The sequence below is a fragment of the Sander vitreus genome, chromosome 15 (genome assembly GCF_031162955.1).
Source record: "Sander vitreus isolate 19-12246 chromosome 15, sanVit1, whole genome shotgun sequence".
Lineage (NCBI taxonomy): Eukaryota > Metazoa > Chordata > Actinopteri > Perciformes > Percidae > Sander > Sander vitreus.
The window spans coordinates 6,163,742-6,184,572 of NC_135869.1; the positions used below are offsets into that span (position 1 = coordinate 6,163,742).

The 20,831-nt window shown below is 40.4% G+C and overlaps 1 protein-coding gene across 3 annotated transcripts in view; it reads left to right on the plus strand.

Annotated features, from left to right (window-relative positions):
- Positions 1–20,831, plus strand: part of rbfox1 (RNA binding fox-1 homolog 1) — a 73,150-nt gene that overhangs the window by 37,460 nt on the left and 14,859 nt on the right. For all 3 annotated transcript variants that reach the window (XM_078270102.1, XM_078270105.1, XM_078270104.1), the window contains 2 exons: positions 6,864–6,903; positions 14,447–14,511. In XM_078270102.1, coding sequence (XP_078126228.1) covers positions 6,864–6,903; positions 14,447–14,511 — 105 coding nt within the window. The remainder of the gene's footprint in view (positions 1–6,863; positions 6,904–14,446; positions 14,512–20,831) is intronic.

Here is a 20,831-nt window from a genome sequence, read left to right on the forward strand (position 1 = left end):
GCAGGTTGGATTTGACTGGTGTTCAAATAATGCCAGTTTCAAATAATAGTAGGAAAGGCAGGTCAGAAAAAAATAAAAACATTGAAGGGAAATTAGCTGGAATGACTCATGTAAATAAATAAATAGCATAATATACATTTCTGCAGCACTAAATCAATTTCATTCACAAATGAATGTCAATTGTTTCTACTTTGCTGTTTTTCAATTTACGTTCAGTGAAGCCCACCACTATCAGTGAAAGGAGGGATTATGCCATTTGAACTGCTGAAAGGCTTTTAATGAGAAACATCTGTCTAGGAAGTGTTGAGTTTACCTCACAGTAGCTTAACCCCGATTGCAAAAAAAAACTGAAGTGGAACAGACTGAGATTGATCAGCAGTTGATTTTTGATTGAGTTTTTCTTTTATATGACTCTTGTTGTTGTCGTTGGACTGATGGAATTAGTCCAGTGGAAATGTACATCACACTGAATTTATCAAGACAACATGGATAAGTGTTAAATTTGTATTAACATCAAACAGCATCAACAGCAAATTAAAACAAAAGCAGCTTGTTAGTAAAATATAATTATATTTATATTTTATATATATATATGTCTCTAATGTAAGCCTGTTTCTAATAAAGGCTTGATTCTCTATTCAGAAGAGGCTGCTATTTGAGAATATTTCAAAGTCAGTTTTTTTTATAGTGTCAAATTTTACACTTTACAAACAGAGCAGGTCTAGACCACACTCTATAATTTACAGAGACCCAACAATTCCCCCAAAGAGCAAGCATTTGGTGTGACAATAGGAAAAACTTAATTTTAACAGGCAGAAACCTCGGACAGAACATGACTCTAGATGGGTGGCCTTCTGACGCAACCTGATAGAAGGGGGAGAGAGAGAGAGTGAGAGAGAGAGATATGACTAATAATAATGATAGCAGTGGGTATAATGGAATGACATGATAAAGTGGCATTTATTGTAACAGTAAAGATTATAGAACTACGGTATGACTAATACTAATAATTATAGTAGAATTATAGTAGACCACGGCAGCAGCTGCAAACACGATCCAGGAAATCTGCGAGGCGAGAAAATGTGGTATATTACTTATTAGTTTATAAAATGGAAATAACCCAATACAAAACACCCTCCTTCCAACAAAGATAGATGTATAGCAGATGTGTGGGTGCTTCTGTTTTCCAAAGGCTTTCTGTTGAAAGAATGAATAAGAGCTTCACCCACAACAACACTGTCACTGTGAGTCGCAGAGGAAGTGTCACATAGGATAAGGGAGATAGGTGTTTGGGTGAACATTCGGGCATGGTCTTGATAAAGAGATATGTGCTACAGATTGTACTTTCATTAATGCTGCTGCACCGCTTAATTGCTCCGGTGGCAGTCGGATGGTGAATTATTAATGTGGGCCGTGATGTATTTTTATTAAAACTGTCTCAAGTGGCGACAAGCTGACTCCAAAGAAAAACCTGTGACACAGCTAGGAAACCAAGTTTGCTGTGTGTGTGTGTGTGTGTGTGTGTGTGTGTGTGTGTGTGTGTTCATTAAATGGTTCTTCATCTATTTAAGGGGGCCTATAATATTAATAAGACAATATGTGTATAAGCTGTGCTGCAGGCCCCCAGAATACATTTTAATGACTGAAACGGCTCTCTGGGCCACCTTGACATTTGAGACATTATTGATTATCAGAGATAGAACAAATGGTGTGAGACCAGTCTATTGGCTGGTGAAATTGGATGCTTGGTCCTCTAAGGAGCTCTTCTTGTTAAATGGAACTCCATCGTAATGCAGAGCTGACAGCAGCGCCCTGCTGGTTTTATTGGAGGCTAGATGAGGAATGCCTTCTCTCTCTCTCTCTCTCTCTCACACAAACACACACACAGACTTGCATACACTGCACATAGAGGGAGGTTTTTAATCTCAGGACTCATCAGAATTCATCTAGGAATTTCATATCATCAGACGAGGGATTCTGCAGAATCAAATCCGGACAAACGAATGGAAAACCTACAGTAATGAGATTATGATCAAATGTCTTTGTCTCAGCAACCTTATATCCAGCTGTTAGGAGAGGTATCATTGGTGTTTAAGGATACACCCCTGGATTTACTTTAAGTGCTTTCTTTTTGTATAACACTAATTATGTCATATTGATGTCATCAATCTTATCACAGTTTTGGTTTGGAGACTACAGATTTATAACAGAAAGCTTAAGTTATAAACTGGAGGTGTTGGCTTGCCAGGCAAAGTGGCTCTCAACAGATATTACAAGGCTAAGCTAGCCTGGGCTCGTATAACAAAGAAACCCAGCTACTAAAGGCTAACTAGTCTTCTCTCGCTGTGTGATGTATTTAATTTTAGAGTGAGACCTAAACTGGCCTCGATGAGTGTATACTTATCTACCTAAGAGGGGTTGTGCTGTGTTAAACTGACTTACCCAGCCGCTGTTTGAGTTCACGTCTGAAGATGGTTGCTGGCATCTGTCTCTCCTGTTTGTCGTCGTTGTTGTCAGCGCCCCCCCCACACCTCTCTTTAAAAAAGGTGTATTTACAAAATTTGTGTTGTGGGAAAACAACAATAGTCTTCAATAGTGTTCCCCGTGTGGAAACTATTTCACCCCACACACCTGCAATGGCTGGGTTAAATCAGATCAACCAACACGCCCCCTTTATGTGTCATGTCAGCAGGGGCCCTGTCCATCAGTTAACCACACCCACTTCTCTAAAGACTCTAAACTGATATCATAACACAAAAGATTGTTTCAAGTTGGAGTCAGGATTCAGAGTTTCTTTAAGTTTGACCACACCAGAGACTAAAAACAAGGATATATTGACCTTTGTTGGTTCAATTCTCAAACACTTTTTTGTTTTTCTCACAAACACCCCAAATGTTATAGAAGAGCAATCCTTCAACCATTAAATACCCTACAAACTGATTTTCTCCATAAGCTTCTTACAATGAGTGATTGGTGTGATGTGTAGTAACTTGTGCAGCCCGTGGGATCACTGTGGACTTACGTACCTACTTTAATGACCTGTAACACAGTAGCAGAAGTATTCAGTTAACAGTCATTAAGATTAAGAGATACTGTATTGATCCCGCAAGGGGAAATTAAATTTTTTCACTCTGTTCTTAGTTATTACACACATTACACACAGGCCCGAAATACACACACATGCACAAACAGGACGTATATATACACTAATGGAAAGATTGTCAGAGTGAGGGGGCATGAATTAAAATGTCGGTTTGGGATACTTTTATTTACACATCTTTCCACACATAAATACAAGTGAATAACCAGATATACACAACAACAAACAAAAAATATCAGATTTTATTGTTAATATACTGTACATAACATTAGGTTATAACTACTTGAGCTCTGTATAATGAACCAGCTTCAACCTGTTTATCGGTGTTTTAAGCCCCCAACATCTCCTTCCAGGCAGCTCTGCCTGGAAGGCACTAGGATTAGGCAATGGTTATGGTTATGGTTAGGGTTAAAGGACAATTCCGGCTAAAACTATTTCTACACCACTAACAAGGCTCAAAATAGCACCACACTTGAACGGTAGCATAATGAGCGTCCCTACATGCAAACTGAAGCGTTGAGAACTTTGTAAGCGTTATCCAAGATGGCGGCCGCATGTAAACATGAACGCTACTCTCTTTATAATCTATCTTTGTAATAAACTGTCTGTACACTTACAAAGTTCTCAATGCTTCGGTTTGCATGTAGGGACCCTCATTATGCTACCGTTTAAGTGTGGTGCTATTTTGAGCCTTGTTAGTGGTATAGAAATAGTGATTTACCCTGTGCCCCGAAAGCTAGCGTCAGCAGCTAAACACTGGTTTGCGGTAGCTAGTTTCAAGCTACAGACACATTTGATTAGCATGAAAACAGATCCCAGAGAACGTTAGGGTTAAGGTTAAGGTTAGGGTTAGGTGCCTTGGAGCGGTCGCAGCGCTGCCTGGAAGGAGATGTTGGGGGTGTTAAAACACCGTCAAGCGTTCAACCTAGTGTGTCTCTCTTTGGGTTAGCTGCTTCACTGAGCCTAAAGTGGCTGATCCTGGATATGCTGGCTCTGTTACTCTGCATCTCCCAATCTAGCTACTGTATGAGCATGATCACGTGCAAGATGCACAGTAATTAATCATAAATGACATCATGAGAACCATGACATGAGATGAAATGCTGATACCCGCGGGGACATTTGGTTATTGCAACAGCACAAATTATATTCAACAAGGTGAAATGTAAACAATATAAAGACATAGAATAAGAAGCTGTAGAAATGCTAGAAATAAATTCCAAATATCAAAAGTATGTATTGCTTTTTTGTCTGAAGAGGAACAAACTATTATTAATATGTGAGGCAAATAAAAAGTCAAAGCTAATGTGAGAGCGTTTCGGCTGCCAAAGCAGAGAGGAGAGGCTCTGTTTTATCTTATCTGTTATTTCTGACTGAGATGCATTAATAATCGAATGTTGTGTGTGGATTATTTTTCTAATAAAAAGTTACAGTAGTAGTTTTAGTTTTTTTATTTCCAATTATCATCACTACGTCGCCTCTCGTCTCTCCCCAAAGAATCTTTGCACAGTTAAAATGCAGTTATAATCGTCTTTGTATATTTAGAGTCGTAAATCCTCCGTCCCTTTGTTAGAAGCTCTGTTTTAAAACCAAGCCCTTTTTTTTTTAAACGATATGCCAAATTGCACATTTGAAACAAACACATTAATTAAATAACATTGTTTAAATAAATGAAAGCCATGTTTTTGTAGATGAGTAAAATATGACATTAAAATATAAATCGATACATGCAAGGAAATATTCATTATATTATATACAGTGGGGAGAACAAGTATTTGATACACTGCCGATTTTGCAGGTTTTCCTACTTACAAAGCATGTAGAGGTCTGTAATTTTTATCATAGGTACACTTCAACTGTGAGAGACGGAATCTAAAACAAAAATCCAGAAAATCACATTGTATGATTTTTAAATAATTAATTTGCATTTTATTGCATGACATAAGTATTTGATCACCTACCAACCAGTAAGAATTCCGGCTCTCACAGACCTGTTAGTTTTTCTTTAAGAAGCCCTCCTGTTCTCCACTCATTACCTGTATTAACTGCACCTGTTTGAACTTGTTACCTGTATAAAAGACACCTGTCCACACACTCAATCAAACAGACTCCATCCTCTCCACAATGGCCAAGACCAGAGAGCTGTGTAATACATCAGGGATAAAATTGTAGACCTGCACAAGGCTGGGATGGGCTACAGGACAATAGGCAAGCAGCTTGGTGAGAAGGCAACAACTGTTGGTGCAATTATTAGAAAATGGAAGAAGTTCAAGATGACGGTCAATCTCCCTCGGTCTGGGGCTCCATGCAAGATCTCACCTCGTGGGGCATCAATGATCATGAGGAAGGTGAGGGATCAGTCCAGAACTACACGGCAGGACCTGGTCAATGAACTGAAGAGAGCTGGGTCCACAGTCTCAAAGAAAACCATTAGTAAGACACTACGCCATCATGGATTAAAATCCTGCAGCGCACGTAAGGTCCCCCTGCTCAAGCCGGCACATGTCCAGGCCCATCTGAAGTTTGCCAATGACCATGTGGATGATCCAGAGGAGGAATGGGAGATGGTCATGTGGTCTGATGAGACAAAAATAGAGCTTTTTGGTCTAAACTCCACTCGCCGTGTTTGGAGGAAGAAGAAGGATGAGTCCAACCCCAAGAACACCATCCCAACCGTGAAGCATGGAGGTGGAAACATCATTCTTTGGGGATGCTTTTCTGCAAAGGGGACAAGACGACTGCACCGTATTGAGGGGAGGATGGATGGGGCCATGTATCGCGAGATCTTGGCCAACAACCTCCTTCCCTCAGTAAGAGCACTGAAGATGGGTCATGGCTAGGTCTTCCAGCATGACAACGACCCAAAACACACAGCCAGGGCAACTAAGGAGTGGCTCCGTAAGAAGCATCTCAAGGTCCTGGAGTGGCCTAGCCAGTCTCCAGACCTGAACCCAATAGAAAATCTTTGGAGGGAGCTGAAAGTCTGTATTGCCCAGCGCCAGCCCCGAAACCTGAAGGATCTGGAGAAGGTCTGTATGGAGGAGTGGGTCAAAATCCCTGCTGCAGTGTGTGCAAACCTGGTCAAGAACTGCAGAAAATGTATGATAATTGCAAACAAAGGTTTCTGTACCAAATATTAAGTTCTGCTTTTCTGATGTATCAAATACTTATGTCGTGCAATAAAATGCAAATTAATTACTTAAAAATCATACAATGTGATTTTATGGATTTTTGTTTTAGATTCCGTCACTCACAGTTGAAGAGTACCTATGATACAAATTACAGACTTCTACATGCTTTGTAAGTGGGAAAACCTGCAAAATTGGCAGTGTATCAAATACTTGTTCTCCCCACTGTAAATATATATATTTATTTATTTTTCTCCCATTTCTCTCCAGTGGCTTACATTAGGTTATCATGCTATAAAAATCAGTATATACATTTTTACATACACACCTTAGTATAAATCTAATGCTGCTGATTGAACTCTTGCTGTATAATATTTGTATACATGACCTAGTGAGAGAGAGTTTTGGACCTTCCCAGCCTCCTTACCCAGTCATTAGAGAGCAGAGAGTGGTGCCTGCTGTAGTTCCCTCTGCCTCTGCCCCTCTTATGTCTTTATTTTTAGTTGTTTTTCTGGGATTGTGGAGATGGGGGGTTGGTTGGTAGCTAGCCCAGTGCCTGCATGTCAACATGCACTAATATGGATGTTTTTGTTTTATTGTGTTTGTCTGTTTGTTTGTGTTTGCATCCTCTGCAGTGTTGTTTACCAGGATGGATTTTATGGTGCAGATATTTATGTAAGTATTATTTACTGGTATGACATTGCATGCTACACCACCATCTCCATGGTTTCTGCCCTGTTACTACGCACATGCAAGACCCCAACCCCACATACTCATACATGGCTTCACTTTCTGCTGGGTGAGCATATAGCCGGTCATGTGACAGTCTGCAGTTCACATTATGGCCCCAGTAAAGAGATCATATAGACTACAAAATCATCAGGCACTGTAAGCGAGGCACAAGCTGCACTCTAACCAAGATGCAAATAAAAGCGTTTTTTACAGATGTAAAAAACACACTGGACTACCAACACGGGGGGAGAAAATGAGACTTAAAAAGTGGCAAAAATGACTTCTTTATGAGTCTCACAATTTGATTTGATTTTGATTATTGGTGTCATGATTTGATTCAGAATCAATTCTTGATTCAATAAATAGAAAGAAGCACTTTCAGTGCACTGTGTGCCAAACCATTCACTGTTAGTCCCCTGAACTGTAATATCACATGTCTAACCAAACACAGAATAGAAAGATGTGTTAGTAAATGCATAATTTTGTATAATATCTTTAAAAATTGTTCTGCAGTATCCTGCCTGCATAAGACTAGATTAGATGAGATTCAATACAGTACAGAGCAATGAAATGTAGTTAGTGTCTAACCAGTAGTGCTTAAACAGTGATTAAATACATATTAAATAATACGGTGGGTATGTGTGTGGGGTGTCGGTGGGCAGAGTTCAGTAGGGAGACAGCTGTATGGAAATAGCTGTTTTTAAACCTGGTGGTTTTGGTCCGGACACTCCTGAAGCGCCTCCCAGAGGGCAGGAGGGCAAACTAATGAAACAAAATGAATAATAATTACAACAATGCATCTGCGGTACCATAAACAAATAAAAAGTAAGTCATACAAAAGTAGAAGAACATGTAGCATCTGTTTCTATCAAATTAAATATTGTTTCATAAATAAAAAGGATAGCATTTTGGGAAGCAGCTATTAGGAAATGTAATGTACTTGTAACTAAATTAATAGCAACCAACAAAACTAATCTCAGTGATGCTAAATATCTCTTTTAGCTGTGTAAATATTGAATATTATCCACAAAAGAATTAATAAATTATACACATTTTTTTACAACTTTCATTCATCAACACTTCACTACACTTTCAAACGAGGCCACGCCCATTTAGGAGACAGGAAGTGTGTACCCTTTCATACCATTGGCACTGCTTGAAATGTGCTATCTTTAGTTTAAAGGATCTTTGGCCAAAGCTTGACAATATGCACACACACAATAACTATTCACTCTCCTTACCAAACACAATCTGCGCGCGCGCACACACACACACACACACACACAGGTTTGTGGTACTATCTTTGTGGGGACCCATCATTGACATAATGCATTCCCTAGCCCCTTACCCTAACCTTAACCATCACAACTAAATGCCTAACCTTAACCCTTACCCTCACCCTAACCATAACCTAATTATATCCCTAATCCTAAAACCAAGTCTTAACCCTCAAACAGCCCTTTAAACTTGTGGGGTCCAGCATTTTGGCCCCACAAAGCTGTCGGGACCCCACAAGTATACTGGACTCCCGGTTTTTGGACCCCACGAATATAGTTAATGAAGCCCCCACACACACACACACACACACACACACACACACACACACACACGTCTGCACACTGAGCTGTAGGGATGCCATTAGTCACTCACTCAGCAGTGACAGTCCACAGTGGCTGGTGACTTACACAGGCCAACCTGTTCATCTTCCTGCCACGGCCCATCATCACACACACTAAGTATCACTTACTCGCCTCCACAGTTTATAGTGGTAATAATACATTGCTCATGTCAGGACAGACACACTGTCTCAGTCGTAGAGCATGGAAGGGTGGAAGGTGAAATGATGTGAGACGTGCTGGAGTTGTCACTGAGCCTGGAGGAGAGAAAAATGCCTATTGTTTTATGATAAATTAAGGCAGGGGTTCTGCGTCATGTGCCATTTAGAGGCAACAGTCTACGGGCTGTCAGTTGAAACACAAACACTACCAAGTTGTAATATAACTCCTTACATTTTTAACAATGGAAAGAGTAAAAGAAGTCCAAAACTCCACCACAGTACAATACAATATAGCTTAATGCACTGTAACGTCTGAACATGCAAAGACACACAACACATATACAGCAGAAAGAAACACACTGCAGACGGGAACATATTAGCAAGTACAGAAACAATGCAAGTCCTGTACAGCAAAACCAAACTTTTCAGGGGAGAAAATCATTGTTTTGCAAGTCACAGTTAAGCCCTAAATTGAGACAAGTAAGCACCAAGTGAAGTTCAAGTCCTAAACCTGTCATTATGTGCCCTTGATTTAATTTATTATATATTTGGCTATGTTATTATTATTATTATTATTATTAGAGAGTTAGATAACATTTCGTATATTAAATGTACAATGTACAGTCAATTGCATTAGTATGTATACCTTTCAAATAAACTTTACATTTAAAATAGTGCTGTCAAAATCAACACGATAATAACGAGTTTAAGCAAATTCTTTTTAACGGCACTCATTTTTTTAATGCACAAGTATTCTGTGATTTGGGCCTCGGGCCGCTCCGTAGTTTGGGAAATCAGGAAGCGATGCAGCACCGCTTCACTCCAAGGGGGTAAGCTTCCTATGGCGCCATTTTGATGCTAATAAGCCATCACCTCCCATTAGCGTTCCATTGACTGCCATTCATTTTGGCGCCACTTTGACAGCGAATAACTTCACATCTGAAGCGTTTAAAGACTTTATTTGTCCACTGTTTATTTCTAAAGAAACACGACAATGTATAAAAGGTTCCATTACCTTGTATCTCACGTTATGCCTCCTTAGCAGACGTTTTTAGTAAAAATAGGCTAACGATTGTGTCATAACCAAGTGACTTACTGTCGCATAGTAGAGGAATTACCGTATAGTACAGGAGAAGCTCGCAGGCAGTTTTGACTTACATTAGCTGTTTAAGTTTAATTACTAATGTTAATTTGAATTTTAGCTAGCAATAATTAGCCATTAGTGTCCATGTTATCTCCTTACATATACCTACGCTCTCCATCTCTGCAAGATTGGGAATAATTGAGATTTCTCTTGGCACAGCTACCAGAAGACTTACAACTTTCAGACAGGTTGCTCACGTCACATTTACGTCGTTTCTCTCAGTTGGAGGCTGTGCAGTAACGCTCAGCGCTCACCGGAAAAGTGCTTCTAATATCCTTCACTGGTCTCCGTCCAGAGCAACGGGATCTGTTGGTCCATTCTTATATACTGTCTTTGATCTATACCAGTAGTATCGAATTGCAACCACAATAGTAAGAGCTTCACTCACCGGAGACTCGACTTCTCTCAGTAATCAGTTACCCCGGGGTCACAGCACATTATTTTGACCCAGATGCGTGCGCAGATCACTTTCCGAAAGTATCCAGACAGTGGGGCATCGAACATAAAGTCAGCACACTGACCACTGATAGTGCAGATAGCGGCCAGACAACTCCCGTTGGAGCACATGCTTTGGGTCGCATAGCCTCCACCGAGCCATCACAGTTTATCTCACACTTTATTTATTTTTTGTACCTGCCTGTTTTGATCCAACTTAGTAGACGGGGATGTTTTTGTGAGCCTTTTATTTTCTCACGTGAGGTTAGACACAGCTGGAAATCAGGTTGGTGTTTTCAGGCTATAAAACCAAAACAGTGAGCTAAGACAAAAGGTGGCAAAACACCTCCAGGGTTGGCGATTATTCTCTGTGGGTTTATCACAAAGAGTAACACCTTAAACATTACAGATTTGATTCGTTGTCAATACAAAAAATAAATATATTGGTTAGTGCAGCTTTAATGTTTGCTGTTTGTCTCTGTATTGAATCTGTAAAAAGAAACCCAGCTTTCTCTTGTATGTTTTTTATTTATTTATGCAGTAATTTGTTTGACCATGAACTGCTCTATGTGATCACTGCGGCTGGCATGTCCTGTGTGTGCATGAGTCCACGTGAGTTGCTGTGTATTCATTTGTACTTGGGATGTGCAGAGGGAACTGATCCGGCAGGTCTGGAGACAGTGTAGGATTTACTGAGTATATTGGATGTCACTGCAATGCTGACACTAAACAATGCTGTCGTCATACTATGTCAGCACTACAGTGTGACATAGTGCTGACAAACACTGCTACAGCTAGCTTCCCAGTTTCCACATACACTAAAAGAAAACCTGCATTAATGCACCCATTTCTAATGTTATCACTACATTGACGGGGCGTTATCAGTGGTTATCAGCCTCATAGACACTGTATGGATTAAAAGGGGCCTGCTATACATGGGTTCAGAAGCGCGTTATTGCCCATTAACTTGGTCAGCCACTTTTTAACGCTTTGGGAGTCCCGTTGTGAATTCTAACAAAGCTAATGTTACTTGGTTAGGTTTAGGCAGCAAAACTTTTTGGTTAGGAAAAACCAGGAACACTGGGATACAACGAACTGACACCAGACAAAGGGGGCACACAAACTAAATACACAAGTAGCTAATCACAAGACAAGGTACAGCTAGAGTGGGCAGGGTTACTGGAATAAGGAGGGAAACAGTGATTGGGGAACAAAACAACGGGGCAACACTAAAGCAGGCTGACTGAATGAATGCCCAAAACACAAAATCCTCAAGAGCCAAAGAAATACTCACATGGCCTTAAACACATTACAGTATATATGAAAGATCATTTTTAGGCCTTTATTTGACAGGACCGCTGAAGACATGCAAAGGGCTGCAGGTTAGATTTGAACCCAGGCCTGCTGCGTCGAGGAGTAAACCTCTATATATATGGGCACACACTCTACCAACTGAGCTATCCGGGTGCCCTTAAACACATCATATTAAACAAAAAGTCCAAAGGCCTCTGGCCACAGAGCAAGGTGGTTTTAGGTGGTTGGTTTAAAATTCTTACATTCATGGCATTAGTTATGAACGTTACGTAAAGAAACTTACTTACTAAACCTACGTGACTTTGTCAACATTGACTTTTGGTTTCACAAGGAACACGAACACCAGTCTCCCTGTGAAAGTCCTGTTTGTTTGACCCACCCAACCCAACAGGCCCGGCGCCAGGGTAAAATGACTAAGGGGGCAGGTAAAAATTGCGAGGGGGTGAGGCTTTACCCACGCTGCCGCAACAGGGTCAGCACTCGCAAATATGGCATTTCTTAAAGGCGTTGAGTTGTCCATTTTTATACATTTTTTAAATAATAAGTACGAGTTGACAAATTAACTATTTAAAAGTCAGTTTATGAGCTTTAGGTTTTCAGTAACATTACAGATCGAACACACACACACGGCTGTGACTGCGCTCTCCCAGTGCGTGCTCCCGGTTGTAGACACTTCTGTCCCGTAATGGTTGAGCCGACAATTAAAAATAAAATATTTATAATAACTTTAACGTTAGCTAGCTAGTGCAGTAATGTTACGCTAACGTTAGAAACTGCTAACGTTAGAAACTGCTAACGTTACACAAGATATGTCAAACTAGGATGTGTAGGCTATTGCTTGACTGTAACTGAGGCACCAGTCACGTCCAGCGTCTGAGGGTGGCTGCGCTGTGATGATACGGGTAGGACGCTCCTCGTCATCAGATGAAGATTCCTCATCAGGTTAAAGTGACGTGTCATTGATCTCTCCCCGATCCCATTCTCCATCACTAATGTCCAAATCTAGCTTGCTCTAGCTTGCTCTAGCTTCTGATAATGCAGCCGCCTTGTCAAAAGACAAGTAAACAATACGCATTGCTAGGCTACCGGCGTTTTTTTTAAGGGCTAAAGTCAGACTTATTAATGAAGTGAGAGGACGGCTGAAACGCTTGCTCTCTGTGTCAAATATCGCCGCAGATGGGATTATATTGTTGTTAGTAGGCCTTGTTGAAAGCCCCCATGCGATATAGACGCCAAGTAGAACTTGTAGCCTGATAGTAATTGTGTTGTTGTGTTTGAACATTTTATAGATGTATGATGTTGAAACAAGGGGGTTAGAAAATACAACAATACAACTTTTGCCCTCTTGTGGCGCCGGGGGCGCAACCCAACATTTCTACTTACACAGAGTTTCGCTCTTTACACTACTCCTTACCATGTTGCTCTTCATACGACATCATCTTACAGCGCCGCAGGCAAACAGTACGCTGAGCATCCCATATTGGCGCGGATGGGTGATCCAGCTTACCAATAGATGCAAACGGCCAACTAGGAGTTAGAGTGGGGCCAACAACTGATAACGCCCATTTAATTGGCTGATAACATTCAAAGCAGGCACACAGAATGCTTCATGAATTAATAATTAAATAAGACAAGTAGGGAATAATTAGATTTCAGTGGGCTCTCAAAAGTACATACAGGTAAACATACTTTAAGGAAAATATTATCTCTTATTCCAAATGTAGTCATTCTTCTTTTCTACATTCTTCACAAACTACTTCAGAGTGCAGAGATCGATGAAGAAAAACCTTTCAAAAGATCTTAGATCATACTGCTGTCTCAAAGGATTTCGCCTCCAAGCCTAAAAATCCATATATTAATCCTTATTCTGAATTTGATTGTGGTATGAGTTTTCAAAGTTGTTTAGTCATGTTACTTCCATTATAACATTTGTTTAGAAAATTCAATTTAAAAAACATTACAAAGGTAATACAATAGATATGCAGCCCTTTACATTATTCCAGTCACTTTTTATAATAAATTCAGATTTTCAAAAGCATGATACTAGTTTATTCTAAACATAATATGTAAAATTCTATTGCACTTTAAAACACCACGTTTCAAAATGACAATCTTCACTAAGAGGGTGCAACATATCAAAATAGCTTAAAATACATGAAAAAATGAAATAAAAACAAAGCTCTGGAGTTTAATGTGTCCATTTTAATAATCTAACCGCCTCTTCTTTACAGTTTTTGGTTAGTTGATTAAACTCACAGATGCATAAACAGATTAGGTAAACCTTTAAATGTATACGAACACTGTGACAGGGCCATAGGACCACAGAGGTACACTATTTACTGTACATGTTGGGTCAATGCTGGTGGCTCACATTTTAATCACACGTGAAACAAATCACATATTGGCATGTGCGGTTTATCACACATAAGAGCATTTCAAATGTAATGAATTCACACATAAGGGCATGATTGTATTGCATTTGGAACATTCACATGTGAAATAGTAGTTTCACATGTCAGATATATCGCATATCAAGTATCATATTTTACACATAAAATGTATGTGAAATATATGTGATACTTACACGTACTATTGTCGAAAAGGTATAATTGGCCACTTTTAGGTCAACACAATTGGCACCTCATGAATTTTCATCATGTATGTATTTAAGTGTGTTTGTGGATCTAGTTATGCTTTCATATTACAGACAGTATACAGGATGTGTGCTGCATCTGCTAAGATGAACTGAACAATTTGTGTGTGTGTGTCTGTGTGTGTGTGTGTGTGTGTGTGTGTGTGTGTGTGTGTGTTTTCAGGGTGGTTACGCTGCCTACAGATATGCCCAGCCTACTGCTGCCACAGCTGCTGCATACAGTGACAGGTAAGAAGAAAGAAGTAATTAAAACCAGTTGAAACCAATATTAACCCTTTTTCTAGTGATAGGGTTGGGTACCAACACTGGTTATTTAATGAGCCTCAAAACCATACTCGTTTATATTGTCCTCCTACCCAGCCCCCACCGCGTACATTTGCTATTGACCTTTTGCACGTGACGTCACGCTCCACTCGCGCGAATTATGAACGCCATGATGATGGACGGCAATGTAAATGCGTACGTTTTCATTTGTGTTTGTGTTCTCACATTCACAATCTGCAGAGTAATCCTCACCAACAAAAGCATGTGTATGAATTGCCTTTCTGTTTTAAACTAGTGCTAAATAAAATTATCCTCAACCAGCTAGCTAGCTGCCGTGCTAACCAGCTGTTCCTGCTAACAGGTCCAACCCGATGATGACCCACATAGCTAACTAACATTGGTTATTCACTGACCTAGCAACATATCCAAAAAAGAAAGCCGTTCCCTTGATCATTTAACTTAACACACATACAAAAAATATCAGTTAGATTAAAGATGACATGGCACGGAAACTAGCTTCAAAAAGGCCAAAAAAAACCGAGTTAAATGCGGGTCTGGAAACCGGGTCTAGATTGATGTCTTATCTTTGCCATTATGAGGTACCTCCCTCCGCCGTTAGCGTAGCATCGCGTACCTGTAACCCAGCCAGCTACAAAGAACTGGTAAGCATCCAGACTTTTAAAAGCTTTGAGATCAGCACCAGTATGGGGATACCCAGTTTACCACATAGTGGTACAGATCATGTGGACTGAAGTTGGGCAGACTCGGCGATTTAATGAGGTCCGTGAAAACGGAGGGAGGAAGAATTAAGGGTCGGTATCCAATCCTGCTATCTCCAACTTCTCCAAATACTGCTCTTTGTGAGCACCTACCAGATGCCCTACCTCGACCGATAACGGCACGACAACTTGTTGTTTAATAGAAGAAGCCATGAAACCATAAATACAGTTTATTTAGTGTTATGTATTTCAAACTGATTGAAACTATGAAACTTTCCGCTCGTCTACTACACTGTTTAGCTTGTTATTGGCGGTGATTTTGCCATCCATCATGGTGTCGTCACGTGGTCGTGGTCACGTGTTTGCAAAGGGTCTATACCAAGGGGGTAAGCTTCGCTTCAGAGCTCGAACCTCCTATGGCGCCATTTTGATGCTACAAAACGATCACCCGACGTTAGTATTCCATTGACTGCCATTCATTTTGACGTCACTTTGACAGCGAATAACTTTACATCTGAAGTGTTTAAAGACTTTATTTGTCCACTGTTTATTTCTAAAGAAACACGACAATGTATAAAAGGTTCCATTACCTTGTGTCTCACGTTATGGCTCCGTAGTAGACGTTTTTGTAAAAATAGGCTAACGATTGTGTCATAACCACATGACTTACTGTCGCACAGTAGAGGAATTACCGTATAGTACAGGAGAGGCTCGCAGCCAGTTTTGACTTACATTAGCTGTTTAAGTTTAATTACTAATGTTAATTTGAATTTTAGTTAGCAATAATTAGCCATTAGTGTCCATGTTACCTCCTTACATATACCTACGCTCTCCATCTCTGCAAGATTGGGAATGATTGAGATTTCTCTTGGCACAGCTACCAGAAGACTTACAACTTTCAGACAGGTGGCTCACGTCACATTTACGTCGTCTCTCTCAGTTGGAGGCTGCGCAGTAACGCTCCGGAAAAGTGCTTCTAATATCCTTCACTGGTCTCCGTCCAGAGCAACGGGATCTGTTGGTCCATTCTTATATACTGTCTTTGATCTATACCAGTAGTATCAAATTGCAACCACAATAGTAAGGCTCAAAACTTGTGGAGACCATGGAGTTGAATCATTGAATCAATACCTACCTGAGAAACTCTCAACAAAAACAGAACATTAGAAGCTTCACCATTAATTACAGGGCCATTTCATTGGATTGCACTGCAGCATTTGCTTTCTATAAAACTTCACCATGTAAACATTAGAAATACAACAGAGTCACAGCTCTGGTTATAGAAAATATGCCTCATGAACATTTGAAAAGGGCTGTTCAAATTAAAGGGAGATGAAATAGTGGTTTCTAGGGCTGAAATTATATTAGAGGGTGTTTATCTCTCATATTTCATATATATATATATATTCATTCATATATTCAACACAATGAATAATTTGTGTTAAATGAGTAAGCACTGGTGTGAAATATTAGGTTATAATTGCATGGAACTGCTTTTTGATGCATTATTCACCTTCTGTCTCACTTTCCCCAACTTCAGTTTTGTTATGAGCTGGGTTTGAATTAACAATCTTGGATGGCAGAAATCCCATCCATCTAATTCAGTGGCGTAATGTACAATTATTATGGAGAGGGCTTTGGCTCTAGACAATAGAGCAGCTAATATATTAGCAGATGAAGTAGATACACAGTAGTTTCACTTGAAAAGGAGCTACCATGCTTTTAAATGATGACACTGGCTATATTAGCCAAGAGTGACTTAAGGGAGAGCCAAGTTTAGAAGTGGAGATTTGTTCCCCAGCCTCAGTACTTTTATTCAGGACAGACATGGAAAACTGATACATGGGCAAAAGAAAAAGAGGTTATATCTGAGGTCCTTCTTAAAACCTTTTATGTCAAACACTCATTGACAAAAATCTAGGTGACATTAAGAATATTAAGTAATAAGCAATAAATAGAGAAGCATTTCCTGAAGAAAATGTGTAAGCCTTGATGCTGATTGATTCGTATGATTCACATTCTCATCAAATACACTGTGTTGGCTGTACTGAATGTGGTATGTACCAAGCCCCCAGAAAGTGCACTCAGCCTTGCAGCCAATTTCTTACAGTGGCCACTTGCAGTATTGCAACGATAAATCCCCCTGCAGCCCAGCAATTGTAAAAGAAATGTCTGTAAAACTCCTTACCCGCAATTTCCACCAACTGCGGAACAGCTGCGGATCAGCTCCGTGCTCCGCCTTCATTCAATACCGACCAGGTCCGGATTTGTTGCGGAACGGCTGCAGCCATGACTGACAGCTGAAGTCACGAGGACCCACGAGATCTCGTGAATTCACGTATGATCGCGCGATATAACAGGATGTAGTTTCTATAAACAGAACCACAAAACCAACAACAGTTTGTTTACATCCAGAGGAGTAGAGGGGTAACAACTCTGTGCTGACCTGCTGAAATATGATCCGCAGTGAGCACAGTGTATTTTATTTTGAAAATTAACCGGATGTTTTATTTTGTTTCTGTGCTTGACTTCCTGTCCTGGACAATCTGCCCTGTGCTGAATTGCTGCGGAGCTCTCCGGCGTCTGGCAAAAATAGAAGCTCTGCGTATCTGCTCCGGAGGGCTGCGGACCGCAAGAGCTGGGACGGAGTCGGAACGCAGCTGTTCGGCAGTCAGTGAAAATACACACATTGACTTTAATGGAAACCTACTGACTCCGCCGCCGTTCCGGAGCGGATCCGCAGCCGCTCCGCAGTTGGTGGAAATTGCGGGTTACACTGCAAACAAGGTCGATTATGACTCATTTTAAATCCATGAACTTTTTATATTTGAAAAACTTTCCTTGAGCCAGGAAAAGCTATTTAAAAGCCTGTTTACAATGTAAAGTCTATGGGCAGGGCCAGCTGGCATTACCAAAATAACACCTTTTTTGGCATATGCGCTAGGCGAGCAACTCTATTGAACTGAATAGGTGCCATTTTGGGATCCCGTATTCAGTTATTAATATACATTTATAGTCTGTACAGCTTCACATCACAGTTTGTGGTTACAGGTACAGCAGAGCTCACCTGACTGTCTGTAATGTGTAAAAAGGTGCTCGTAGTGACAAACCCAGCAGTACATTTCAGCTCAACCATGGATGTATTATAAGAACTGAATACAGCGTCCGAGGCGGAGGCCCGTTCATTCGTATGACAGTTGCTCATGGCGCATAAAGGCATCATGGAGGCAACGTTTTGCGGCCCATAGAGCAGGCGCGTTAGAGACCTCTGCCGGTCGAGCCAGCTACTTCTGGTTTAGCACTCCACTAACTTGAATAGGGATTAAATGATTTAATCGTGCGGATCTCTTCTAGACTTTCCAAATGTTATCCAGTTGTGATGTTTGCCATGTAAGTCCATGGGAAAAAGTCTTTTGGGGCAAGAGGGCATCATGTGACAGCCCAGGAGTTGCAATTCCACCGTTTGGCCCCTATGCTATGTAATTTGCTTTAAAGCCTGGCATACTTCCTGGACTCTACAGAGCTGTTTGTGTAAATAGGCAACTGTTTACTAACATCTTCACCAATTATTTTATAAGTTGATAATATATCAGATGTTATTTGTTCAGCTTGTTCAAGTGGCCAAACAATCAATTAATAGAGCTTTAAACAAGCACTGGGCGCCGGTTTGATGTTTCACGTAGGTCTGGTGTGGCTTTGAGGGCTTGCTTGTGTACCTGTGTGGCCTTGATGCACCCATCTGTGGTGCCAGTGTGGCCCCATGTTTATGCCACAAGGGTCACAGATGGGAAGCACCAACAGCTGCTTTCAGGAGGCCTGACTAGTCCCAGTCTGGCTCATGTGGCATGCAAACCAATGCAAATGCATTGCAGGCACTCATGCAGATATGCTCATTCAAGCACATTATGAGCATTCACAAATTACTACACACATGCACATGGGTGAGCACAGACTTGTTAGCCCTTTACCAGAGCAGCACTTTTCCTTTTTTTTTTATTCAGTAATTAAGTACTATTTGTACCATGCACTACATGCATGTTGACATCTTTTGGTCACTATATTTACAAAGAATGCCCCAGCAAGTATTTGTATGTTCTTCTTCAAGGCATAGTTCTTAAACAGCAGATACACAATTGACATTAGAAGCAATGAGCAAATGAGTAGCAAAAAAGTAAGAACTACTGGAACTGTCTTACAATCCATAATGCCATTATGGCGGGATAACCTTTTCAAAATAGGCCTCAATAGTCACCTGAAAACTCACAGTTAACCAAACTAAATGCCTTGATTGTGGTCTTAAAGCACATTTTCAGCCATGGTCTGCAGGGATGACTCTATTTGCCATTTAAGTCCAACATAATTATTGGATGGATTGGCAATAAATTCTCTACATTAATTCATGGTGCTCAGAGGATACATCCTAAAGACTTTGGTGATTCGCTGACTTTTCCTCTAGCGCCACCATGAGGTTGAAATGTGTGGTTCAGGTTGAAATGTCTCAAGAACTATTGGATGGATTGCAATGATATGTGACATTCATGTTACTGTGAATTTGTTTTAACTTTGGTGATACCTTAACTTAACCATCATCAGGTCAGAACTTGAGTTGCACCAATTCTTTGGCAAATTACCCATCAGCCTCAGCTGTACTTTGTATTTTGTGCTAATCAGCAAATAGTAGATGATGAACATGGTAAACATTATGTTAAACATTATCCCTGTGATCACCCTTTGCAAACACGTCACACGACCACGTGACGGCGCCATGATGGACGGCGGAAGCACAGGCTCAACAGTAGTAGACGAGTGGAAAGGTTCATAGTTTCAATCAGTTTGAAATACATAACACTAAATAAACTGTATTTATGGCTTCATATGGCTTCTTCTATTGAACAACAAGTTGTTGTGCCGTTATCGGTCGAGGTAGGGCATCTGGTAGGTGCTCACAAAGAGCAGTATTTGGAGAAGTTGGAGATAGCAGGATTGCATACCGACCCTTAATTTGTTCTCCCTTCGTTGTCACGGACCTCATTAAATCACCGAGTCTGCCCGACTTCAGTCCACACGATACTGAAGCTTGTGCGAGTAGATGGTTTCACTTCTGCCTCCCTAAATATTTCAAAAGGGGTGCCTCAAGGCTCAATCATTGGGCCGCTTCTTTTTAGCATTTATATAAACAACCTCTGTAATAATATAAATAATACAAACTATCATTACTATGCTGATGATACTGTTCTTTACTGTTCTGGGTCCACTTCAGGTCAAGCAATCACAAATTCTGCTTAACATAATTTGGCTACTTTAAAATTGGTTCTAAACTCTAAAAAAACTAAAGTCATGACTTTCACTAAGGGAAAACCATCTAAAAACAATGTCCCAACCATTTGTACACTTTCAGGTACAGAAATCGAAGAAGTGTCACATTACAAATACTTGGGCATTATTATTGATCAATCACTGTCTTTTCCATTGCATGTCCAAGGTTTGATTAAAAAACTGAAGTTAGGTTTTTTTCTTTAGAATCAAGTCCTGTTTATCCTTTGAAGCAAAAAAACAACTTGTAAA